This window comes from Phaseolus vulgaris, chromosome 4, assembly GCF_051622355.1.
Source record: "Phaseolus vulgaris cultivar YP4 chromosome 4, ASM5162235v1, whole genome shotgun sequence".
NCBI lineage: Eukaryota > Viridiplantae > Streptophyta > Magnoliopsida > Fabales > Fabaceae > Phaseolus > Phaseolus vulgaris.
In genome coordinates this window covers 9,474,597-9,495,511 of record NC_143501.1, presented here as the reverse complement: position 1 = coordinate 9,495,511, position 20,915 = coordinate 9,474,597, and the positions used below count along the sequence as shown (strand labels likewise).

The window sequence follows — 20,915 nt, the reverse complement described above, 5'->3', positions numbered from 1 at the left end:
TTGAGATGAAGAAGGAGAAAGTGATGATGAAGGTATTGGTTTAATAGACAATGAAGAAAATAATGATATTAATGAAGATGATAATTGATTATTGTTTTATATCATTTTATAAAACAAACTTTGTTATTAGTTATGTTTATTTTTTTTAATGATCTAAATTTAAATGAATCATATCTATCCATATTAACCTAGCTACCTACCTAACTATTTCTATTTCTATATATAGAGAGAGAATAGTTTAGGTAGTTTAAATTTTATATGATGAATTTGAATTTGAAGTGAATATGTATGAAAACGGGAAACAATACAGGAAATGAATATTGAATTGTGTTTTAAAACTTTTTAAGGTACTTTACACAATTATCGTCTATTAAATGATATTCAAGTGATAATTTTATATTTGTCAAGAAACCAGTTGAATACGTTTCGATCCACGAAGCTTATTAAACATAACTATGATTAATTCCTGCTTTAATTATCTAAGATTTTTTTTGTTTTTAATTGTTATGTAACTTCTCTCCTTCTAAGTTAGTATATATGATAATAACATGTAAAATAAAAATATTGAGAGAGAGAGAGAGAGAAAGAGAGAAAGAGTATACACAATATTTTTATATTGGTTTGTATGATCTCACCGACTATGTCTAGTTCTTAATCAACTAATTGAGTTTCACTAATCAAACTAATGTTGCAAAGTAAAATACTAGTATTATTTGGGCTCGTAGTTACTCATAACTAACCCCTTAAATATTGTTTAGGCTCGTACATTACTAGAAAATCATTAAATAAAAACTAATTTTACAGACAAAAAATATTTAATTACTATATTAACTAAACTAGATACTATTTTACATACTAAAATTATTGGTATTTAAAATAGTTTTATATTATTAACAAAAATTTATAAACAAGTTTTTAAAATAGTATCTATTTAACAATACTTAACTATTATATGTAAGTAAAAGTGTGTAGTGTAGCCATAGATGATATTTCTTGTAGTCAAGATTACAAAAATCATTATTTTTTTATACTATCATTATTTGTTTACAATTCATCTATCTATTTTAAATAGTATATTATTTTTATTAAATGTTATTTCAGTAAATTTTGTGAGTTGGTTTAACATACGTCAAATTTAATTACATATATTCATCAATGCTGGCGTGTAACTTTTTGTGTTGCCCTATGAATTTTGAGAAAGATCCAATAATATGATACAAATGATTTTAATGAGAAGATTATGAAGTGCAAGATGACTTTAACCTTTCAAAATTCTCAACCATAAATACAACCAAAAAAATATGCATAATAAGTGTTGTCTCAAGTGAAAGAACTAAAACAAAATTGCTCAAGTAAAATCTCTAAAAAAAATTATGTCATTAGAGTAAATAGTAACATTAAAATTACATATTGAAAGTATCCTTATAAGAAGAAATCTAATATAAAAAAATGAAACAATTATCACTTATTGCATTTTACTACATTATTTCAAATACTACTAAATACTAATACTATACTATAAATTAATGATAAAACAATAAGGTATGAAGCAAAATATAGAAGCTTTGAAGCCTAGACCAAACTCTTCACAGCTCATAAAGAACATTATTCCAAGTTCACTTTACTGAGGCCATGTGTCGAATCAAGTCAACCACACGTGTGCTAGAAAAAAAAGAAAGCAACAATGAGTTAAAGTAAGAGTTAAAAACAATTATCTTTAGGCATAAGTATTAACTCAATCACATAGAAGAGTGTATTTAGTTCTATGCAATTGTAAAGAGGAGATTATTCAAACTAAAATATGGCTTAGTATAAAAAAATTAGAGTTCTTTAAGGAATTAGTTGTTATCTAGTAGTTGAAATTTTTGTTTAAGCAATAGGTGAGTGTTTTTTTTTTCTTGTAGATATGGAATTTGAAAAAAAAAAGAGGAAAAAATTAACAACTTTGAATGTAAAATAAAAAGGCATAGAAGTGTGTTTACCTATAGCCCCATTCATTGTCATACCAAGAGACAAGTTTCACAAAGTTATTGTTCAATGAAATTCCAGCTTTTGCATCAAAAATGCTTGACCTGCCATACATATAGTGATGAAAAAAATATATATACATAAACCCTAAGAAACAATAACAATTAATTGTCAACCTTAACTATTGAATTTTGCTACTAAATCTAAAATTAAACATGACTACCTTAAGTGCACATGCTTGATTATGATATACTAATTTATTAAGTTTAAGCATTATTACCTATTGTCACCAACAAAATCAGTAGACACAACATCATCTTCTGTGTATCCAAGAATTCCCTTCAAACTTCCTTCGGATGCTTCCCTGTGAAAAAAATGAATATATGAGATCATGAAACATTGAATATATTGCATCTACAAATATAAATAAAAACATTTTTTACAAGCTATAAAATTTAGTTTATTCTCACTTCATCGCAGCTTTAATCTCATCATAACTAGCTCCTTTTTCAAGTCTAACAGTCAAGTCAACAACTGAAACATCTACAGTTGGAACTCTGAAAGACATTCCTGTCAACTTATTATTAAGGGATGGCAACACCTTACCAACAGCCTGAACAATTCCAAAAGAGACATTGTTATTTTCAAGATAACTTTTGTGGATACAAAGTAATATACATATGAAGATGATACAAATTAGGAAATTAAGAGGAACATGTTTTAGTAAATATAAAATATACAAAGATAATACATTGCTTGTATTGTATATCAGATACCTTAGCAGCTCCAGTACTGCTAGGAATGATGTTGCAAGAAGCAGCTCTACCACCTCTCCAATCCTTCATTGATGGTCCATCAACAGTTTTTTGAGTGGCTATGTAGTATAGAAAGATAAGTTGTTTAAATAATGAATCATAAGAAATCAAAAGAAATTAAAAAAAATATACAATTACCAGTCATGGAATGAACTGTGCTCATGAGGCCTTCAACAATTCCAAATTTATCATGAATAACCTAAATATATTTGAACATTGTCACTTAATTTAGATTTTGTTTGTGTATAATGAGAAACTTTATTTGCAACTTCAATAGAATATAAGAAATTACCTTTGCAAGTGGAGCAAGACAATTGGTAGTGCAACTAGCATTGGAAACAATATTAATGTCAGACTTGTATTCTTTTTCATTGACACCAACAACAAACATTGGAGCATCCTTGCTTGGTGCAGAAATAACAACCTTCTTTGCACCTCCCTAACATGAAATGACATGACCCAATAATTAGGAAAAATGATTAAATATTATAAGTGTTTTAAGACATCAAAAATTAAAATATTTGGTTGATGAAATATTCTTCTTGAAAAATATGGTTTCCAGAAGAAAAAAAACATTCAAAGGAAAATTTACATGTGCAAGATGAAATTTTTTCACATTTTAACATTAATAAGTCTAGATCATGAATTAATAAACATAATTAATAATGAGAAACCTTCAAGTGGGCAGCAGCTTTGTCTTGATCAGTGAAAACTCCAGTGGACTCAACAATAAATTCAGCTCCAGCTTGACCCCATGGAATTTCCTCTGGGTTCCTAATAAAATAAGAAAATAATTTTAATATAAAATATTCTATCCACATCCAACTCAATTAATATATAAAAATAAATTATACCTTGCACCAAACACATTGACAGAACTAGTTCCAAAGAGAAGGGTTTTATCGTCCTTAATCTTAAGCTCACAGTTTTTGAATTGACCATGAACAGTATCATACTTGAACATGTAAGCCTGTAGAAAAAACTTCCAAATTACTAACCAATAAAACTAATTCTAGGAAGATTGTGTACTTTTTTTTTATCTAACTAAAGCTAAAAAAAATAACATTGTGGGGTTTCATCTTCATAACTGATTAGCATTTAGGAAAACAATGGAGACTTTCTAAATACACAAATACAAGTTTCGTATTTGATTCCTTAAGTAATTGATGTCAAATAAAATTTCATAACATATATTTATGTTAGTTTTTTAGAGTAAATAAAATAAAAATATAACACTAATTAGTCATAAAGAAATTTGTATAAGAGATCAAAACTACCTTGAATACAATAAGTTTGTGACTCTTTCTTCATTCTTACAAATTGTTAAACTTTTAAAACCATACCTAATTTCTCATAATTTAATACACATCTCTCTACATGGAATTTTGTAGCCAACAAATGTAATCAAACACTATTTAGCATGATCCATGCATGATAACTACTACAATTAAAAAGTAAATATTATCAACATATTAAACCACATGAAGTACACTCAAAATATTAATGTAGATGTTGGTAGAAGCAATATTTGCTTTATTTACCATGTAATCAGTTGTGATGAAAGGGTCATTAACAGCAACAAGTTCTACATCATCTCTTTGTAGGACAACCCTAGCCACCAAACGACCAATCCTTCCAAATCCTTCATCATCACCAAGAAGTGCACAAACACATTAACTATTACCAGGTACAAAAAAATATCAACAAATTTCTTTAATTGATAATTGTTGATCTAAACATTCATTATTGGACTCTAAGCCTAAGTCAACCTCATAAAATCGATTCATGGGATAAGGTTTGCACCCACTTATATACAAGAAAATAACACAGCTCGTGCGTGGGACCCAATAGTGGGTGATACGATAGGTCCAACAAACAATCGCTAGGATAGGCTTTAAATGACTTTATACCATATTACAAAGTGGACTTTAAGCCTAACTAAACCCCATAAAACCGGTTCATGGGATGAGGTTTGCACCCACTTATATACAATGAAATATTCTCATCTCTAATCGATGTGGGATCTCCAACATTCACTTTATCAATGGCTAGACAATCCACATGTTGAGAAATTTGAGACACGAATCCAAAAAGAAATGAAAAAAAAAGAAAATGGAGTTATTAGAATACCATTGATGCCAATCTTTATTTTCTGCCCCATAATCTCTAAATGGTTTAGTTGACACAAAGGAAAAAAGGACAATAGAACACCGTGAAAATGAGTAGAGAAAATTAAGTGACAATGAGCAACATGTTCATAGCTATGTATATAAATTGTTGAGTGAAGGTGTGTGAAGGTAAATAAATGTAAGTTTTGTGTGTCATGAACCACGAAACTTCCATTACTTTCGAAAGAAAGTTTCAAAAACTTACATTGTCAAACAAAGAGAACAACAACTTTCATGTAGAATCGGTAAAAGTCATTTTTCTTACAAAATTATTGGCTAAAACTAAAAATAGAGTAAAAAAACGTGTTTTGAAACATGTAATAATATATATCTAATTTATTATTATTTTTGTATTTTAATTACCTAAACTATACAAGTTTACCACATCCTTCATTAATTTTTTTATTATACATCTTTAAATTATGTTTAAAACTTTAAAAATAATTTAAGTTTTAAATCTTAATTTTAATGTTTTGCGTAATTAATTCTTAAAATTTGTTTTTATTATTTTTTAAGTTTACATTTATTTTAAGTTTTATATTTTAAAAAGATAAGATTTCTTTAACTTCTTTTTTGAATGTAAGAAAGTGTAGTGAGTGGTACGACTTTGTTTTAATTTATTTTTCTTTTTAGGATATTTAACTTTAGTAAAAAATTACAACATGCATATTATTCCTTGATATTTAACTCGGGTAGAAAAAACTACAACTTGCATACATTCATCAATAATAACATGATGCTAATGATTTTTTTTAATTTTTTAATAATATTTATCATTCAATTAATTAATTGTAGTATACCACTATCAACATTCTTCATTGTTTTTTTTAATAAATAGTTACCATAATTTTATAAAAACTTTAATTATCTTTAGTCATTACCACATGTGTTTATACAACTAATCTTAGGAAGCCTTTTTTTTCTTTGATTTTTGCTTTAAATTTTAAATTTTTAATGGTTTCTTTTCAACGTTAATTGCATATTAACATCAATTTTTCTTTAATAAGTATTACAAAATAGAACAGAGATGAACAAAAGGGAACAGAGATGAACAAAAGAGTAAATTGAAGACAAAGGATATGAGAATGAATATCTCTTCTATCTTATTATTCAAATCAAAAACAAATGGTCTGAATATATACAAGTAGTACACTCATTCTAGGGTTTAACTAAAGAAGGAAAGAATCAATAATTAAATACTAGAATCATAACACACAAGCATAAAATAAAGGTTATTCCCCTCTATAAAGATAAATACTGATAATTAGAAAAGACACCCAATTAAAGAGAAAGCAACTGATAATTAGAAAAGACACTCAATTATTCTTCTCTATAAAGAGAAACAATTGATAATTAGAAAAGACTCTCAATTAATATTAGGATCCTTCTGTAACTTTGGTATCCGTATCCTTTGATACCCCGCCACAAGCTGGAGAGCAAATATTGATGAGACCCAGCTTAGAACAAATATTCTTAAAAAATTGAGGACTTAAAACTTTGGTATAAATATCAGCCAGTTGCTCTGTCGTGGAAATGGGAAGCAAATGGATGAGACCCTTCTTTAATTTTTCCCTGACCGCGTGACAATCTATTTTTATATGTTTTGTATGCTCGTGAAATACTGGATTTCTTGCAATATATCTTGCTGAGTCATTGTCACAGTATAAAAGAGATGGTTGCTCAAAAGGAACTTTGAAATCTTGAAGAAGATAAGTTAGCCATTGAATTTCACATGTAACAGTGGTCATTGCCCCTGTATTCAGCTTCACAAGAACTCTTTGATATTGTTCCTTGCTTCTTTGATTTCCAAGATATGAGAGAATTCCCAAGATACACACTAAAACCAGTCACTGATTGTCTTGAATCACTGCAGGTGCCCCAATCACTATCACAAAAGGATTTGAGATGAACAGAAGTAGTGGAAGAGAAAAATAGACCAAGACTTGGAGCCCCTTTGATATATCTGAGAATTCTAATCGCCGCATTATAGTGAACAATTGTAGGCTTAGCAAGAAACTGAGAAAGTTGTTGCACAAAAAATGTTATGTCGGGTCAGGTATTAGTGAGATACATAAGCCTTCCAATCAATCTTCTGTAGGCTTGAATATCTGTGAAAGGAATACTTCCAGTAGAAGAGAATTTCTCATGATTATCAATAGGAGTGGGTGCAGGTTTGTAGGCTAATAGACCTGCATCGGTTAATAATTCCAGGGCATATTTCCTTTGATTTACCATTATTCCTGTCTTACTTCTTGCTACTTCTAGACCAAGAAAGTATCTTAAATTCCCAAGATCTTTAATCTTGAATGTCTGATTTAAGGCTTGTTTGATTCGAACAATCTCTTCTTTATCATTTCCTGCCAATATTATATCATCCACATATACCAATAATGATGTTAAAGATCCTTCAGAAGAATTAATGAACAAGGAATGATCATTCATAGATTGAGTATATCCCATAGAAAGCAAAAATGATGACAGTTTGGCAAACCATTCTTTGTTGGCTTGTTTAAGGCCATATAAAGCCTTTTTTAGTTTACAAACTTTTCCTGGTGGAATAGAAGTCAATCCAGGAGGAGCAACCATGTATACATCTTCTTTCAAATCTCCATGTAAAAAGGCATTGTTTATGTCTAATTGTTTCAATTCCCAATTATAAATAGAAGTTAAAGAAAGAAGCAACCTTATGGTGGTCATCTTTGCTACTGGAGAGAAAGTATGGTAATCAATGCCTTTTGTTTGTGTATGTCCCTTTGCCACTAACCTTACTTTATACCTTTCAATTGTTCCATCAACCTTATATTTTATTTTGAATACCCATTTGCAACCTATGGCAGCTTTGTTCTGAGGCAGAAGAGCAGTCTCCCAAGTTTGATTTGACTCTAAAGCAGATATCTCACATTGTATACCTTTTCTTCTCCAACAGTCATGTTTCACAGCTTCAGAATAAGTGTTTGGCTCAACATGTGAAGAAAGAGACATAACAAAAGATTTGTAAGAAGGTGATAAATTGATATAAGACAAAACAAAAATCAAAGGATATTTAACGCTTGAAGATGTACTGGAAACATTAAGATTACAATGATAACCCTTTAAATACTTAGGTGATTTTTTTATTCTTGTGCTCATTCGGACAAATGGATCTGATTCAGAACTTTGTTCTATATCATGATTTTCATTGAGGTTTTGGTCTATATGGGAACAATCTTCTTCTGAAACCTCAATTTGTGACTCACAATTATTATCACTGCTATTTTCAACATTATCACAAGGTGCAAGAATGGCTTGTGATGGCTGACTTAAGACAAATTGATCTTCAGCAAACAAAATTTGATCATTAACGTCAGGACTGTTAGTTTCATTGCTAGTATCTTGAACCCTTTGGTATGGAAAAACATGTTCATAAAAGACAACATCCCTAGACACAAAAATTTCTCTTGATTGAATATTCAACAAAATATATCCTTTTGTCCCCCATTGAAAACCAATAAAACACATTTTGATGCTCTTGGATCAAATTTTCTTCTATTTGTTGACAAGGTGTTAGCATAACATAAAGAACCAAACACCTTTAATCCATTAAAATTTGCATCAGTTTTGAAAAGCATTTCATGAGGAGAAGAATAGTTTAAAACATGTGTGGGAAGCATGTTTATAATATGCGCAGCATGTATCACAGAATATGACCAATAAATTTTAGGTAAATGAGATTGTATCATAAGAGCTCTTGCTACATCTAATAAATGACCATGTTTCCTTTCAACTATACTATTTTGTTGTGGAGTATTGACACATGATGTTTGATGTATTATTCCTTGACTGACAAAAAAATTAGTCATGAAAAATTCAGTTCCATTATCACTTCTTATTATTTTTATTGTTGTCTCAAACTGTGTTTGAACAAAAATAACAAAATTTTCCAAAACCATAACAACTTCAGATTTTTGTTTCAAAAGAAAAATCCATGTGTACCTCGAATAGTCATCAACTATGGTCAAGAAATATTTATGACCATGAATTGATGGTATTGAGTATGGTCCCCAAATATCTATATGAATCAAATCAAAACATTTTTTTGATTTAGATGTACTAATAGGAAAAGAAAGTATTTTTTGCTTTGCAAAATGACAAACATCACAAACAAAAGATTTTTTATATTTAACAAAAGGAAATTTATTCTTGATAACATCAATACATTTATTTGAAATATGACCTAATCGAAATTGTCAAAGGGTTTTTAGATCACTAGCACTGACATTAACAGTATTGATGGTGTGTGTACATTCAAAGGGTTTAATTTGAAATTTCTGGTAAGATGGGATCCTGAGTATATAAAGTCTATTTTGCGTCTTAGTGATTCCAATCATCTTCATAGTTATTTTGTTCTGAATGTGACAACCATTAGAGTCAAAGGTAAGAACACAAGATAGTTTATTAATCAATTTTTCTACGGAAAGAAGATTAAAATTGAAGCAAAGAATGTATAAAACATTGTCTATGACATGATTTTGATTGAGAAAAACACTTCCAGAATAATTGGCAATGACTTGATTTCCATTTGGTAATTTGACATAAATATGATCAATTTGATGATATAAAGTGAAATAAGTTAAGGATGAACAAATGTGATCAGTAACACCACTATCAATAATCCAAGAACTAAAAGAAGAAATAAAATTATTACCTGTTTGATTGGAGGGAATAATAGAGACTTGATTAGAAGCATTGCCATTGGATTTGGTCTGTTGTAAAAGAGCTAACAATGTTTGATACTACTCAGGAGTAAAACCAATTTGTTGAGACTCCACTTATGACTTTGAACCTTCATGATTCTGCTCATTATTATTGAAATTTGTATTCTGAAAAACTGCATTAGTATGACTCTGATCATGATTTTGATTTTTAAACTTGAAATGAGGTGGAAAGCCATGCTTTTTATAGCATGTATCAATGGTATGCTCTGTCCTTCCACAATGACTACAAATTTTGGAAGTATATCCTCTTCCATTGCTTCCTCTTCCGTATCCAACACCTCTGCCATAGGTTGTAACATTGTTTTTATAACCTCCTTTGCTAGTAGCAATCATTGCCTTGGATTGATCACCAAATATTTGCCTCTCTTGTTGTGTAACAAGAGAGCAAACTTTATTCAAGGATGGCAAAGGATCCATCAATAGAATTTGAGTTCACACAGTCGAATGATTATCATTTAGCCCCCTTAGAAATTTGATAATCTGGTCTTGTGTTTTATATTTAGAAACATTCACAAGAGTATTGCATTTAGAGGCACATGAAGAAGCGGATAGTGGGCGGAAAAGATCAAGTTCATCCCAAAGAATTTTTAATTGAGTGAAATAGTTTGTAATAGTCAACTCACCTTCTTTAAAAGAAGAAATCATCTCCTGGATATCAGAAATACGAATAATATCTCCTTGTGAGAACCTTTCCTTTAAATCATTCCATATGTCAAAGGCATTGTCCATACAGATGATGCTTTGTGTGATGGATTGAGAAACAGCCTTGAGAATCCACGAAACAACCAACATATTGGCTCTCTGCCATGTTGGAAACAATGATTTGGTACGATTAGGAGCTTCTATAGTTCCATCAATGAAACCTATTTTGTTCTTTGAAATTAGGCTCATTTGAAACGAGCGAGACCAATGATGATAATTTGGTCCCTCAAGAATAATAGGGACAATAAGAAAGGAAGGATTATCTGATGAACTAACATGGTAAGGTGAACTAAGATCTTGTGAGGGATCATCAACTTCACCCATGAATAAATGTAGCAAGCAGAGCTCTGATGATCAGAGCTCTGATACCATATTATAAAATAGAACAGAGATGAACAAAAGAGTAAACTGAAGACAAATGATAGAATGAATATCTCTTCTTTCTTATTATTCAAATCAAAACAAATGGTTTGAATATATACAAGTAGTACACTCATTCTAGGGTTAACTAAAGAAGGAAAGAATCAATAATTAAATACTAGAATCATAACACACAAAGATAAAATAAAGGTTATTCCCCTCTATAAAGAGAAATAACTTATAATTAGAAAAGACACCCAATTATTCTCTTCTATAAATAGAAACAACTAAACTAGAAAAGACTCCCAATTAGTATTAGGATCCTTCTGTAACTCTGGTATCCGTATCCTTTAATAATAAGCAAACATGATAATTACTAAAGACTAAACACATGGTAACTCACATCAACCATAACAAAGTTCAAACACATGTTGTGAGTGTGTTAGTTGGTTCATGGCAAATCCTGAATGTGCTTATTGAGTAGCTTTGAAGTGAGTGATGAGGAATGTGAGGGGAATGTATGAAAAATAGGAACAACACGTGTTATGGGAGGAGGGTTGAAGTGTTTTAAAAAATTTCTCATTTTTTGTTGTTATCATTTTTGCAAGTGTTTTTCGATGATACAAAAGATATATAACTACTTTGTAAAAAGATTTTTATAGTTAAGTTTTAATTTTCTCTTTCCTTCTTTAGTTAGTTAAATAATTATAATATGCAATATGAAAGATTAAAGAGAAAATAAAAGATACTCACATTTTTAGTTCGTCTAATCGCACAGGCTATGTCCAGTTCTTGACCAACCAGTCAAGTTCTACCAGGTGGACTTATACTGTGAAGTACACTTAATATTCTTTTATAAGCCACTTATATCTTAAAAAAAAATATTATTTCCCAAGTTACTTCTAGCTCAACCAAGTATTATTTCAACAAGTCACCACTGACTTAACTTGAGTATTCTTTCAAATCCTAGCAATTTCTAGTTGATCCCATTCAAGTACTATTTTACCTAATCACTTCTGGCTCAACTAAGTATTCTTTTGACAAGCCACTCTGACTTATACAAACACAAAGTTTTGGTGATTAACACATCACGTACTTATCTCACTAGAGAGGATAGCGTATTTCGACGTATACAAGGTTTAAACTCTCTCACTATTTATTGGATTGAAAAAAAAATGTTCTTACAAATATTTAGGACTAGAGATTTTAGCAAAGTTTTGACACTTGAAAATTTTGGTTATGGTTTTTGTCCTTTTCTTCTAAAAGAGTCTATACATAATCTTTATAAGAGATGATTGTTGTAAATCATTCTCTGCTTGTTGAGTAGCTTTGAATTCACTTAGTAGCCTTCATCTTCCTTCTGCTATCGCTTATCGAGATATGACATAGAAATGCAATAAATACGTTCCATTCAACATTTATTGGTTTTCTCTTCTTTACACAACTTCTTTGATGGCTGGCAATACTTATTTTCTTATGTTGCATAACTTTTTACATCTTTGAGTTATAAAAGCGCACAACATACTAGGCATATAGTTTGGCAAGAGTTTACTTGCTTTCTGTTAGATAAAGTTGGCGAACATTTCTCGAAATCCCAAATATATTCTAATAGTGCTTTGAACTTGGGCATGAATCTCTTGATGACAAATGATAAAGATAATCTCTGCATCTTCAAACTTAAGCTTTAAAATATTCTTCGTGAGTGTCAGCTTGAAGTCTTAATTTGAAATTATTGTCTAATCTTTAATAACTTATTAGACGAAGTGGAACTTGGGATAGTGCTCTATCATCTCTAAGACAATGCACATGCATTCATGGTCTGCTTAATGTCTATCGAACATAGTTGCTTCATGTTTATCTAGCTATAAGATTGTTGTATTGTAAGCGCTCAATCAAAACATTTAGGGTGTTACATTTTAGCTCCAATAGAATGGTATCGTCTAGTCTTGTGTGTAGACATTCCGCCCAAGGTAGACATGTATAAAATAGTTTGAAGACACAAACTATGCAGAGAATGCTGATACCAGAAAATTACTTTCTATATATGTTTTACATTGTTTGAAGTTGTAATTTGTTGGAAAGCTAGTCTATAATCTATTGTGGTTCTTTATCTACTACCTAGGAAAAGTATATAGCACTCACATAAGGAGTGAAGGATGCATTGTGGTTTAAGGGGATGATATCAAAGCTAGATATTATGCAGGAGGGTGTGACTATACACTGTGATAGTCAAAGTGCAATCCATTTTGTTGATCATCAAATTTATCACAAGAAGACCAAACACATAAATATTAGACTACATTTTGTGACAAACATCATTGAGTCTAGAGAGGTTAGGATCATGAAAGTTGCCTTTGAGGAGAATCTTGAAGATGTATTTACCAAGCCCTTGCCAAGATCGATATTCAAGTAGTGTCTAAAGTGGATTAAGTTTTGTTTTAGAATAAATGAGGGTGATGCAAAAGCTCTTTCATGATTTGGAGTCAATGTGGAGAATTGTGATTATTGTCTCTCAAATCAAGTGTTTGATGAATAACATAGAAGTTTGTCTACTAAGGGAGCATTTAATAGTGTCAAGTTTGGACAGACCATTTGACATATATGTTATCGTCTAAGACATGTATTAATGATGTTTAGGCTTAATGATTTTTTGTTATTATATTTTTCTAGATTTTATATATAAATAACTTTATTTTTTATAAATGGTATATTGTATCTTGTGAACAGTCTCTATGTATAAAACCTTCCATTGAATAAAAAATACTTTCTTTCAATCTTGTTCTTGTGTTTCTTGCTTATTATTGTTATGAATCCAACATAAGTGATTCTTGCAATCTTGCATACCAACTAAATATTCTTCTACAGAGACCTGAACAATAATCATGTCACCTTTGATGCAAGGGGTAGGTAGTTGGCTCAAAGTGGGTGACACATGCATTATTCAGAGCTTGTGTACAAGTTTTTGTCTAAATAATACATGCAATAGATCTTGAAGTGATCTTTGATGTGTTATTTGCATGATATCTACGTGTAAAGAGAAATCCTATAGAAAAGGGCTTCAAAACCAATGACAAAAAATTCAATAAACCCCAAAACAAGAAGAAAAATAGAAAACAAAAAGCAAAAGAAAAAACTATAAAGAACAAAGTCCCAAATGACCCTTTCCAAGAACAAAAAAATGTGCAAAACCAAATAAGAAAGGACAAGAAAATGCATAGAAAACACGCAGAAAACGATTTCACCGTAAAGAAAGACTCGGTAGTAGAGTAGCAAGCACCACGTGTGCAGCCAACCAAGGCAAATGTTCTCCGCAACAAAGAACAAACACATAGGGATGGCAACAAGGTGGAGTGAATGTAAATAAAAATATTAATTTGTTTTACTTAAATAAAAATTAAAGCAAAGTAAACATGATATTATCAAGGATTCAATGTCAAAAGGATATGCATTTTCTTTTCTTCAATGTTAAATATCAAGAAATAAATTATAATTGTGTAAATATCAAATAAGATTACCAAATAACAATTGGAGAAAGATCAAATAATTATTAAAAATAGTAAAAAGATAAAATAAGTTGATTTGATCAAATTCAAGATTTCATTTCCTAAAATGAAATACACAGTTTAAACAAAATCATCCGAAGGAAAAATGTCTAATCAAGGTGATAAATGGGAAAATACCTTCAAGATTTGAGCAAACTTATTGAGTATTGAACGAGTCGAATCGTTAATAGAATATAAAAACTTTCTTTAGCAAAACAAATGGTTTTTAAATGAAATGAAACTAAGGGTAAAATAGAACAAAGAAGATAAGTTTTTTTGTTACCCAGAAAATTAAGGGTTTGCATTGGATACTTCAAATTGAGAGTCAAACATTCTAATGCAAAAAAAAAAATATTAAACAATAAATAAAATTATTAAAAATGAGTATAAATAAAAAAATGTATGCCCTAAAAACTATTTGATTAAATGAAATTGAGGTATGTGTTTCTTGAAATGCATTATACCATTTGGAGAAAACCACGCAAAGGAAATAATGTGTAATTAAAGTTGTTAATAAAAAAAAAGTACCTTGTGGGTATTTATGAACTTTGTGGATTTTGAATAAGTTGAATAGTTAATAAAGAATAAAAATAATTTTATAGCGAAATAAAAAATAAGGACTAAAAAGAACATGAATATAAGTTTCTTAGATTAACTAATAAACCATGAATATTTGAGTAATTTAAAACAAAGATGGGTATGAGGAGAGTAAGACAAGTATGAACATGAGGATGAGATTTATATGGACATACTCATCTTCATTCTCATACTCAATTTAAACAATCATATATTACATGTATGTCTCGTACCTATTAAAATTTGGAAATTCTTCATCAAAATCGTGATAGGTTTAAATAATACCTAGAGAGACTATTTTATTTATCATCCATACAAACACCAAATATCACATTAAAAACCCTTATTAGTCATTATTAAATTAATTAATTTTAATATACCCTTATAAACACTCTTTATTTTATTTTTTATTATTTTAAATGTAATAAGAAAAAAAAAGTAAAACTCTATTGTAAAACAAATTAACAGCAAAAAATGAATTTATTAATTAATGACATTGAAAGATGGTGAGTGAAATGAATGAAAAACAATAGTTGGTCATTATTATTTCTCAAATTTTGTTCACATTGTTTATTAGCAACAAAGATAGTCATGTGTCTTTAATATATGGCACATAAAAAAAATAAGTTTACTAAAATTATAAAATGCTTTATATTTAGGATTAATTTTAAAAAAAAATACAAGGAGCTACATGGGATAGTACTTGACACCTTACAACTCAATAAGCTTTTAGTCTTTTAGTTTTAGTGTAGGTTTGAATTCATGAGTTTTAAACATTAATAGATGTTGATATAGTTGTCCGACTAATATAATTGATCTTAACTTCTCCAACCTTATTTGGTTATTTAGTTTAATTGTTTTACTTTGATTTTAATGTTTATTTGACATAGATAATCAAATCACAATTTCATAATTTTAATTATAATAAAAACTCTTTTATATATTAGGGTCTTGATAAAACATGGTACAACCTACACTAAACATATCTTTAAATAATGTATTTTCTCATCGAGAAATTAGGTTTAAATCAATTTTATGGATTATGCAATTTAATGCATAATTAAACTTATTGAACCGAGGGAAGAGTAAATTATATATAAAAGGTTAGTGAAGTCCATCTATGAATTCTTTTATAAATTTACATCACTATCTTATCATTATTCTTATTTTAATTTCTTTCCATTGTTATATGTTCCCTTATTCATAGATATCAATAACCTTGTGAGTAGTCTTATGAATTTTTTTTACGAAATTTGAATAATAAGCCATAATGTTAATAACTTAAATGAGAAGGAGGAGTACGAAGTGCACCATATATATACAACTTGAAAAGTCTCTCGAAATTTGGATTATCATTAATATAGATATCAACTACAAAAATTTTGATGCCAAAGAAAAAATCTTAACTTGGAAATTACCAATTAAAACTATCATTGACAACAATATTCCAAAAGTAAGTGATAGACAACAATCACTTCTTCAACTTTTGTTACATTATTCCAAACACTACTACTACTTATGATAGAGAATAAGCCGAATGATGAACCAAACTCTTTGTAACTCATTGAGATAATTATTCATTTTACTTTGATACTGAAAAAAAATTGAGATTTGGACCAAGTTCCTTGTATCATTACACTGAGGCCATGTGTCGAATCAAGTCAACCACACGTGTGCTGCAAAAAAAAAAAAAGAACATTGAGATGGAAAGTAGGATATAAAAAACATTATCTTTATGCTTTGTATATTAAATAATGCACATTTGAGTGAATCATGTGTAGGGTACTTAGTTGTATGCAATTGCAAAAGATGAGATTCTTGAAGCTAGAGTAGCATAAAAAGTGATGAGCCAGCTTTGTAGCAATTTATGTTTAAACAATTGTGAGGTTGTTCCATCCAAAGTTTAAGTTGTTTTTATATATCTTAGTGTGGTTTGGATCATGCAGCTTATAGATTTTAAAGGGGAAAATATCACTTTGAAGGGCATAGAAGTGTGTTTTACCTGTAGCCCCATTCATTATCATACCAAGAGACAAGTTTCACAAAATTGTTGTTCAATGAAATTCCAGCCTTTGCATCAAAAATGCTTGACCTGCCAACATATAGATCACATGGTAAGATTATCTATCATAGTATAGAAAGTAAATCAAACATAACTTATTCTTACAAAACTGATATTATATGGTGTAAAATGACTTTATATTTAGTTAATATGAGAATTTTAATCTATTATTGTCACATCGAGACATATACATCTTAAATGTGTGACTATATATTTGTGAGACTCTGATAGGGTTCTGATAACAAATGAAACAATATACCTAACAAATCTCATTACGATAGATTTTGATGTCATATTAAAAAGTGAATTTAAGTTTAAGTCATCCTTACAAAATCAACTTATAAAGTGAGGATTATTCCATTTATATACTATAAATTAGTCTTATCTTTAGTCGATGTAGGATTCCAACAATAATAATGAAATGAAAATAACATGTTATTTCAATATAAACATAAGCCACCAATATTTATTTATTAACCCTTATAGCTAGATTATTCTAACTAAGTTAAAATCACACAGTTGACCATCTTAGATTTACATTCATCACCTGTTGTCACCAATAAAATCAGTAGACACAACATCATCTTCTGTGTATCCAAGAATTCCCTTCATACTTCCCTCAGATGCTTCCCTTTGAAGAAAAAATGAATATGAGATGAGGACTCGTTGAGTATATTGCATATAAAAATAGATTTTTCAAGATATAGTTTATTCTCACTTCATGGCAGCTTTTATTTCATCATAACTAGCTCCCTTCTCAAGTCTAACAGTCAAGTCAACCACTGAAACATCTACAGTTGGAACTCTGAAAGACATTCCTGTCAACTTATTATTAAGGGATGGCAACACCTTACCAACAGCCTGAACAATTCCAAAAGAGACATTGTTATTTTCAAGATAAATTTTATAGATACAAAATAATATACATATGAAGATTATACAGATTAGGAAATTAAGAGGAATATAGTTTAGTAAATATAACATACACAAAGATTATATAACATTGTTTGTATTCTATGATAGATACCTTAGCAGCTCCAGTACTGCTAGGAATGATGTTGCAAGAAGCAGCTCTACCACCTCTCCAATCCTTCATTGATGGTCCATCAACAGTTTTTTGAGTGGCTGTGTAGTATAGAAAAACAAGTTGTTTAAATAATGAATCATATGAAATCAAAAGGAATTCAAAAAATTATGCATTTACCAGTCATGGAATGAACTGTGCTCATGAGGCCTTCAACAATTCCAAATTTATCATTAATAACCTAAATATATTTGAACAATGACACTTAATTTAGATTTTGTTTGTGTGTATAATGAGAAACTTTATTTGCAACTTGAATAGACTATAAGAAATTACCTTTGCAAGTGGAGCAAGACAATTGGTAGTACAACTAGCATTGGAAACAATAGTAATGTCAGACTTGTATTCTTTTTCATTGACACCAACAACAAACATTGGAGCATCCTTGCTTGGTGCAGAAATAATAACCTTCTTTGCACCTCCCTGGTATCAAAGAATATGACCAAACAATTAGGAAAAACTACCAACATGAGAATTAAAATTCCACAATAAATTAACATGGTAGTTCATGAAATATTTTCTTGACAATAAAAGGGATTAAAGGAAAATTTAGAAATACCTAACTAAGATATACCTAATTAATTTTAAGTGAAATTGATTTTACAAAATCAATAATGATAGAGTTGTTTGAATAATATTTGTATACAGAACTAGTAATAAACCTTCAAGTGAGCAGCTGCTTTGTCTTTATCAGTGAAAACTCCAGTGGATTCAACAACAAAATCAGCTCCAGCCTCACCCCATGGAATTTCCTCTGGGTTCCTAATCAAATTAAAAGAAATAAAACCTATGAAATTGCTTCATTCTATATATATATTAGTAAAATTGAATTAATAAATAAATAAAATGAAACTATACCTGATTCCAAACACAGTGACAGAGCTACTACCAAAGAGAAGGGTTTTACTATCCTTCATCTTAATCTCACAGTTCTTGAATTGTCCATGAACAGTGTCATATTTGAACATGTAAGTCTGCAAGAAAGAATTTCATATTATTAATGGACAAAACTCATTAAATTACTAGAATTAAACAACATTAATTATATATATATATTAACTATGAGAAACATGTAGAATTAATAAAAAATTGATTTACCATATAATCAGTTGTGATGAAAGGATCATTAACAGCAACAAGTTCTACATCATCTCTTTGTAGGGCAACCCTTGCAACCAAACGACCAATTCTTCCAAATCCTTCATCATCACAAGAAAGTGTGCAACATTATGCATGTGATTAACTATTAACAAGCTACAAAATAAGCATCAATAGAATTTTCTTTGGCTTTTAATGTTGCCGAAAGATAAAGCACACATCTCTTTATCAATGGTTAAAAAATTCAGAGGTTGAGCAAATTTGACACATAAATCCAAAAGGGTTGTGAAAAATGGCGTTTTTGATGTACCATTGATGCCAATCTTGATCTTTGGAGCCATGATCTCTCTTCTGGTTTAGCTATAACACGAAAAAAAAGAGTGTAATAGAAGGCAATGAATGTGTTTTGAGAAGATGAAGTGACAATGGAAAAACATTCTCATAGCTATTATATATATAATGTAAGGAAAATTATGTGAAGCGAAATAGGTGTAAGTGTGTGTGTCATGCACCACAAAAATCCGTGGCTTTCGAAAGAAAGTTTCAAGAACTTACATCACTGAATCCTAATAACAACTTTCATGTAGAATCGGTATAAGTCAAATTTCCTTAAAACAACTAAGAGCTAAAATAAATAAAAGTCTAAAAGATAAACTTAACTACTCATAATGTATTTCAGACTTTGTGATAAAAATATATTCTTTCTTTGACTTAGTTTTTATTTTCTACTCAAAATTTCTCATATAAATGTAATTTATCACTAGTTTACTCTTTCTCTCTCCATTATGGTTATCAGAAAAAAATAATTTGTAAGATATTAAATAGTTGAAATTTATATTATTTGTATATTTTTAATGAATAATAGAATAATTCAAATTCATAAGATTTGTCAAAATAAGTAATAATTTTATTTTAAAAATTAGTAGTTAAAGTAGAAATTAAGTATCTATTTTCGGACACACATATAATAAAAAAATTTCGTTCCTCTTTTTTTTTCCTTATCTATTTTCTCACTAATCCATTTGTTTCTTCAATATTATAACCATGAATTCATATTTTTTAGAAAAACAAAAATATTTTCTATTTATGATTTTTGAAAATTTTAGTGTACTTAAGTTCTTTTTATTAAAAATATTTCTTATAAACGTATTATAATTAAATAAAATATATTTTTTAGGATTTAATTTTATCATATGAATCACGAGTAGATAAATTATTTACAATCTATATTATTTCTTTACACAAATATTTCAGGTCTATTAGGTTGGTCGTTGTCATGGTTAATAATCTGGATAAAAATTCTAGCATTTCTAACATCTTGAACATTTTAAATTTTTTTGTCACCAAGAAAAATATTTGTACCTAGAGAACATAATTCTTATTTATCATTGTACCTAAATATAGGCAAGAATAAAATGTTATTATTGTTGTTGTTATTGTTGAATTAAAATAATAATAATAATAATTAGTTTTACTAAATTAGATATTATTTTATATACTAACAAAATTATTGATATCTAAAGCAGTTTCTATTATTAATACAAATTTATAAATTAGTTTTTATTATTAATAAAAATTTATAAATTAGTTTCTATTATTAATAAAAAATTTATAAACTAGTTTTTAAATTGATATCAATTAGCTACCAAAGTTTTAGCTACCGACTTTAGAAACTAAATTAATGGGTAGCTAAAACCTTGGTAGCTAATTAAATATTAATTTAGAAACTAGTTTAAATATTTTATTAATAATAGAAATTAATTTAGATACCAATAATGTTTTTAGT

At 29.0% G+C, this 20,915-nt stretch overlaps 3 protein-coding genes across 3 annotated transcripts; all 3 read right to left on the bottom strand.

Moving 5' to 3' along the window:
- Positions 1-1,344: 1,344 nt before the first annotated feature.
- On the bottom strand, positions 1,345-5,024 carry LOC137836415 (glyceraldehyde-3-phosphate dehydrogenase, cytosolic). The gene is made up of 11 exons (XM_068645135.2): positions 4,914-5,024; positions 4,325-4,425; positions 3,638-3,753; positions 3,458-3,557; positions 3,076-3,222; positions 2,922-2,982; positions 2,745-2,842; positions 2,439-2,581; positions 2,249-2,332; positions 1,983-2,072; positions 1,345-1,662 (listed from the first exon to the last, which is right to left on the bottom strand). Exons 1-11 carry the CDS (start codon positions 4,942-4,944, stop codon positions 1,617-1,619), a joined length of 1,017 nt encoding a protein of 338 aa, XP_068501236.1. The 5' UTR covers positions 4,945-5,024; the 3' UTR covers positions 1,345-1,616.
- Positions 5,025-10,137: 5,113 nt separating this feature from the next.
- Positions 10,138-10,731, bottom strand: LOC137838240 (uncharacterized). The gene has a single exon (XM_068647494.2). It carries the CDS (start codon positions 10,729-10,731, stop codon positions 10,138-10,140), a length of 594 nt encoding a protein of 197 aa, XP_068503595.2.
- Positions 10,732-16,221: 5,490 nt separating this feature from the next.
- Positions 16,222-19,556, bottom strand: LOC137836414 (glyceraldehyde-3-phosphate dehydrogenase, cytosolic). Its single transcript, XM_068645134.2, has 11 exons — positions 19,440-19,556; positions 19,130-19,230; positions 18,890-19,005; positions 18,694-18,793; positions 18,308-18,454; positions 18,152-18,212; positions 17,975-18,072; positions 17,666-17,808; positions 17,495-17,578; positions 16,888-16,977; positions 16,222-16,561 (listed from the first exon to the last, which is right to left on the bottom strand). Exons 1-11 carry the CDS (start codon positions 19,468-19,470, stop codon positions 16,519-16,521), a joined length of 1,014 nt encoding a protein of 337 aa, XP_068501235.1. The 5' UTR covers positions 19,471-19,556; the 3' UTR covers positions 16,222-16,518.
- Between the last annotated feature and the right edge of the window lie 1,359 nt (positions 19,557-20,915).

Coding starts and splice junctions, on each gene's coding strand:
- LOC137836415 (XM_068645135.2), bottom strand. CDS start 4,944: ATGGGGCAGAAAATAAAGATTGGCATCAATG. Junction 3,558..3,637: donor GTCAATGTGTTTGGTGCAAG/GTATAATTTATT, acceptor TTATTTTATTAG/GAACCCAGAGGAAATTCCAT. Junction 2,843..2,921: donor CACAGTTCATTCCATGACTG/GTAATTGTATAT, acceptor TATACTACATAG/CCACTCAAAAAACTGTTGAT.
- LOC137836414 (XM_068645134.2), bottom strand. CDS start 19,470: ATGGCTCCAAAGATCAAGATTGGCATCAATG. Junction 18,455..18,693: donor AAGCAGCTGCTCACTTGAAG/GTTTATTACTAG, acceptor CTTTGATACCAG/GGAGGTGCAAAGAAGGTTAT. Junction 17,579..17,665: donor GAAATAAAAGCTGCCATGAA/GTGAGAATAAAC, acceptor TTTTCTTCAAAG/GGAAGCATCTGAGGGAAGTA.
- LOC137838240 (XM_068647494.2), bottom strand. CDS start 10,731: ATGGGTGAAGTTGATGATCCCTCACAAGATCTTAGTTCACCTTACCAT.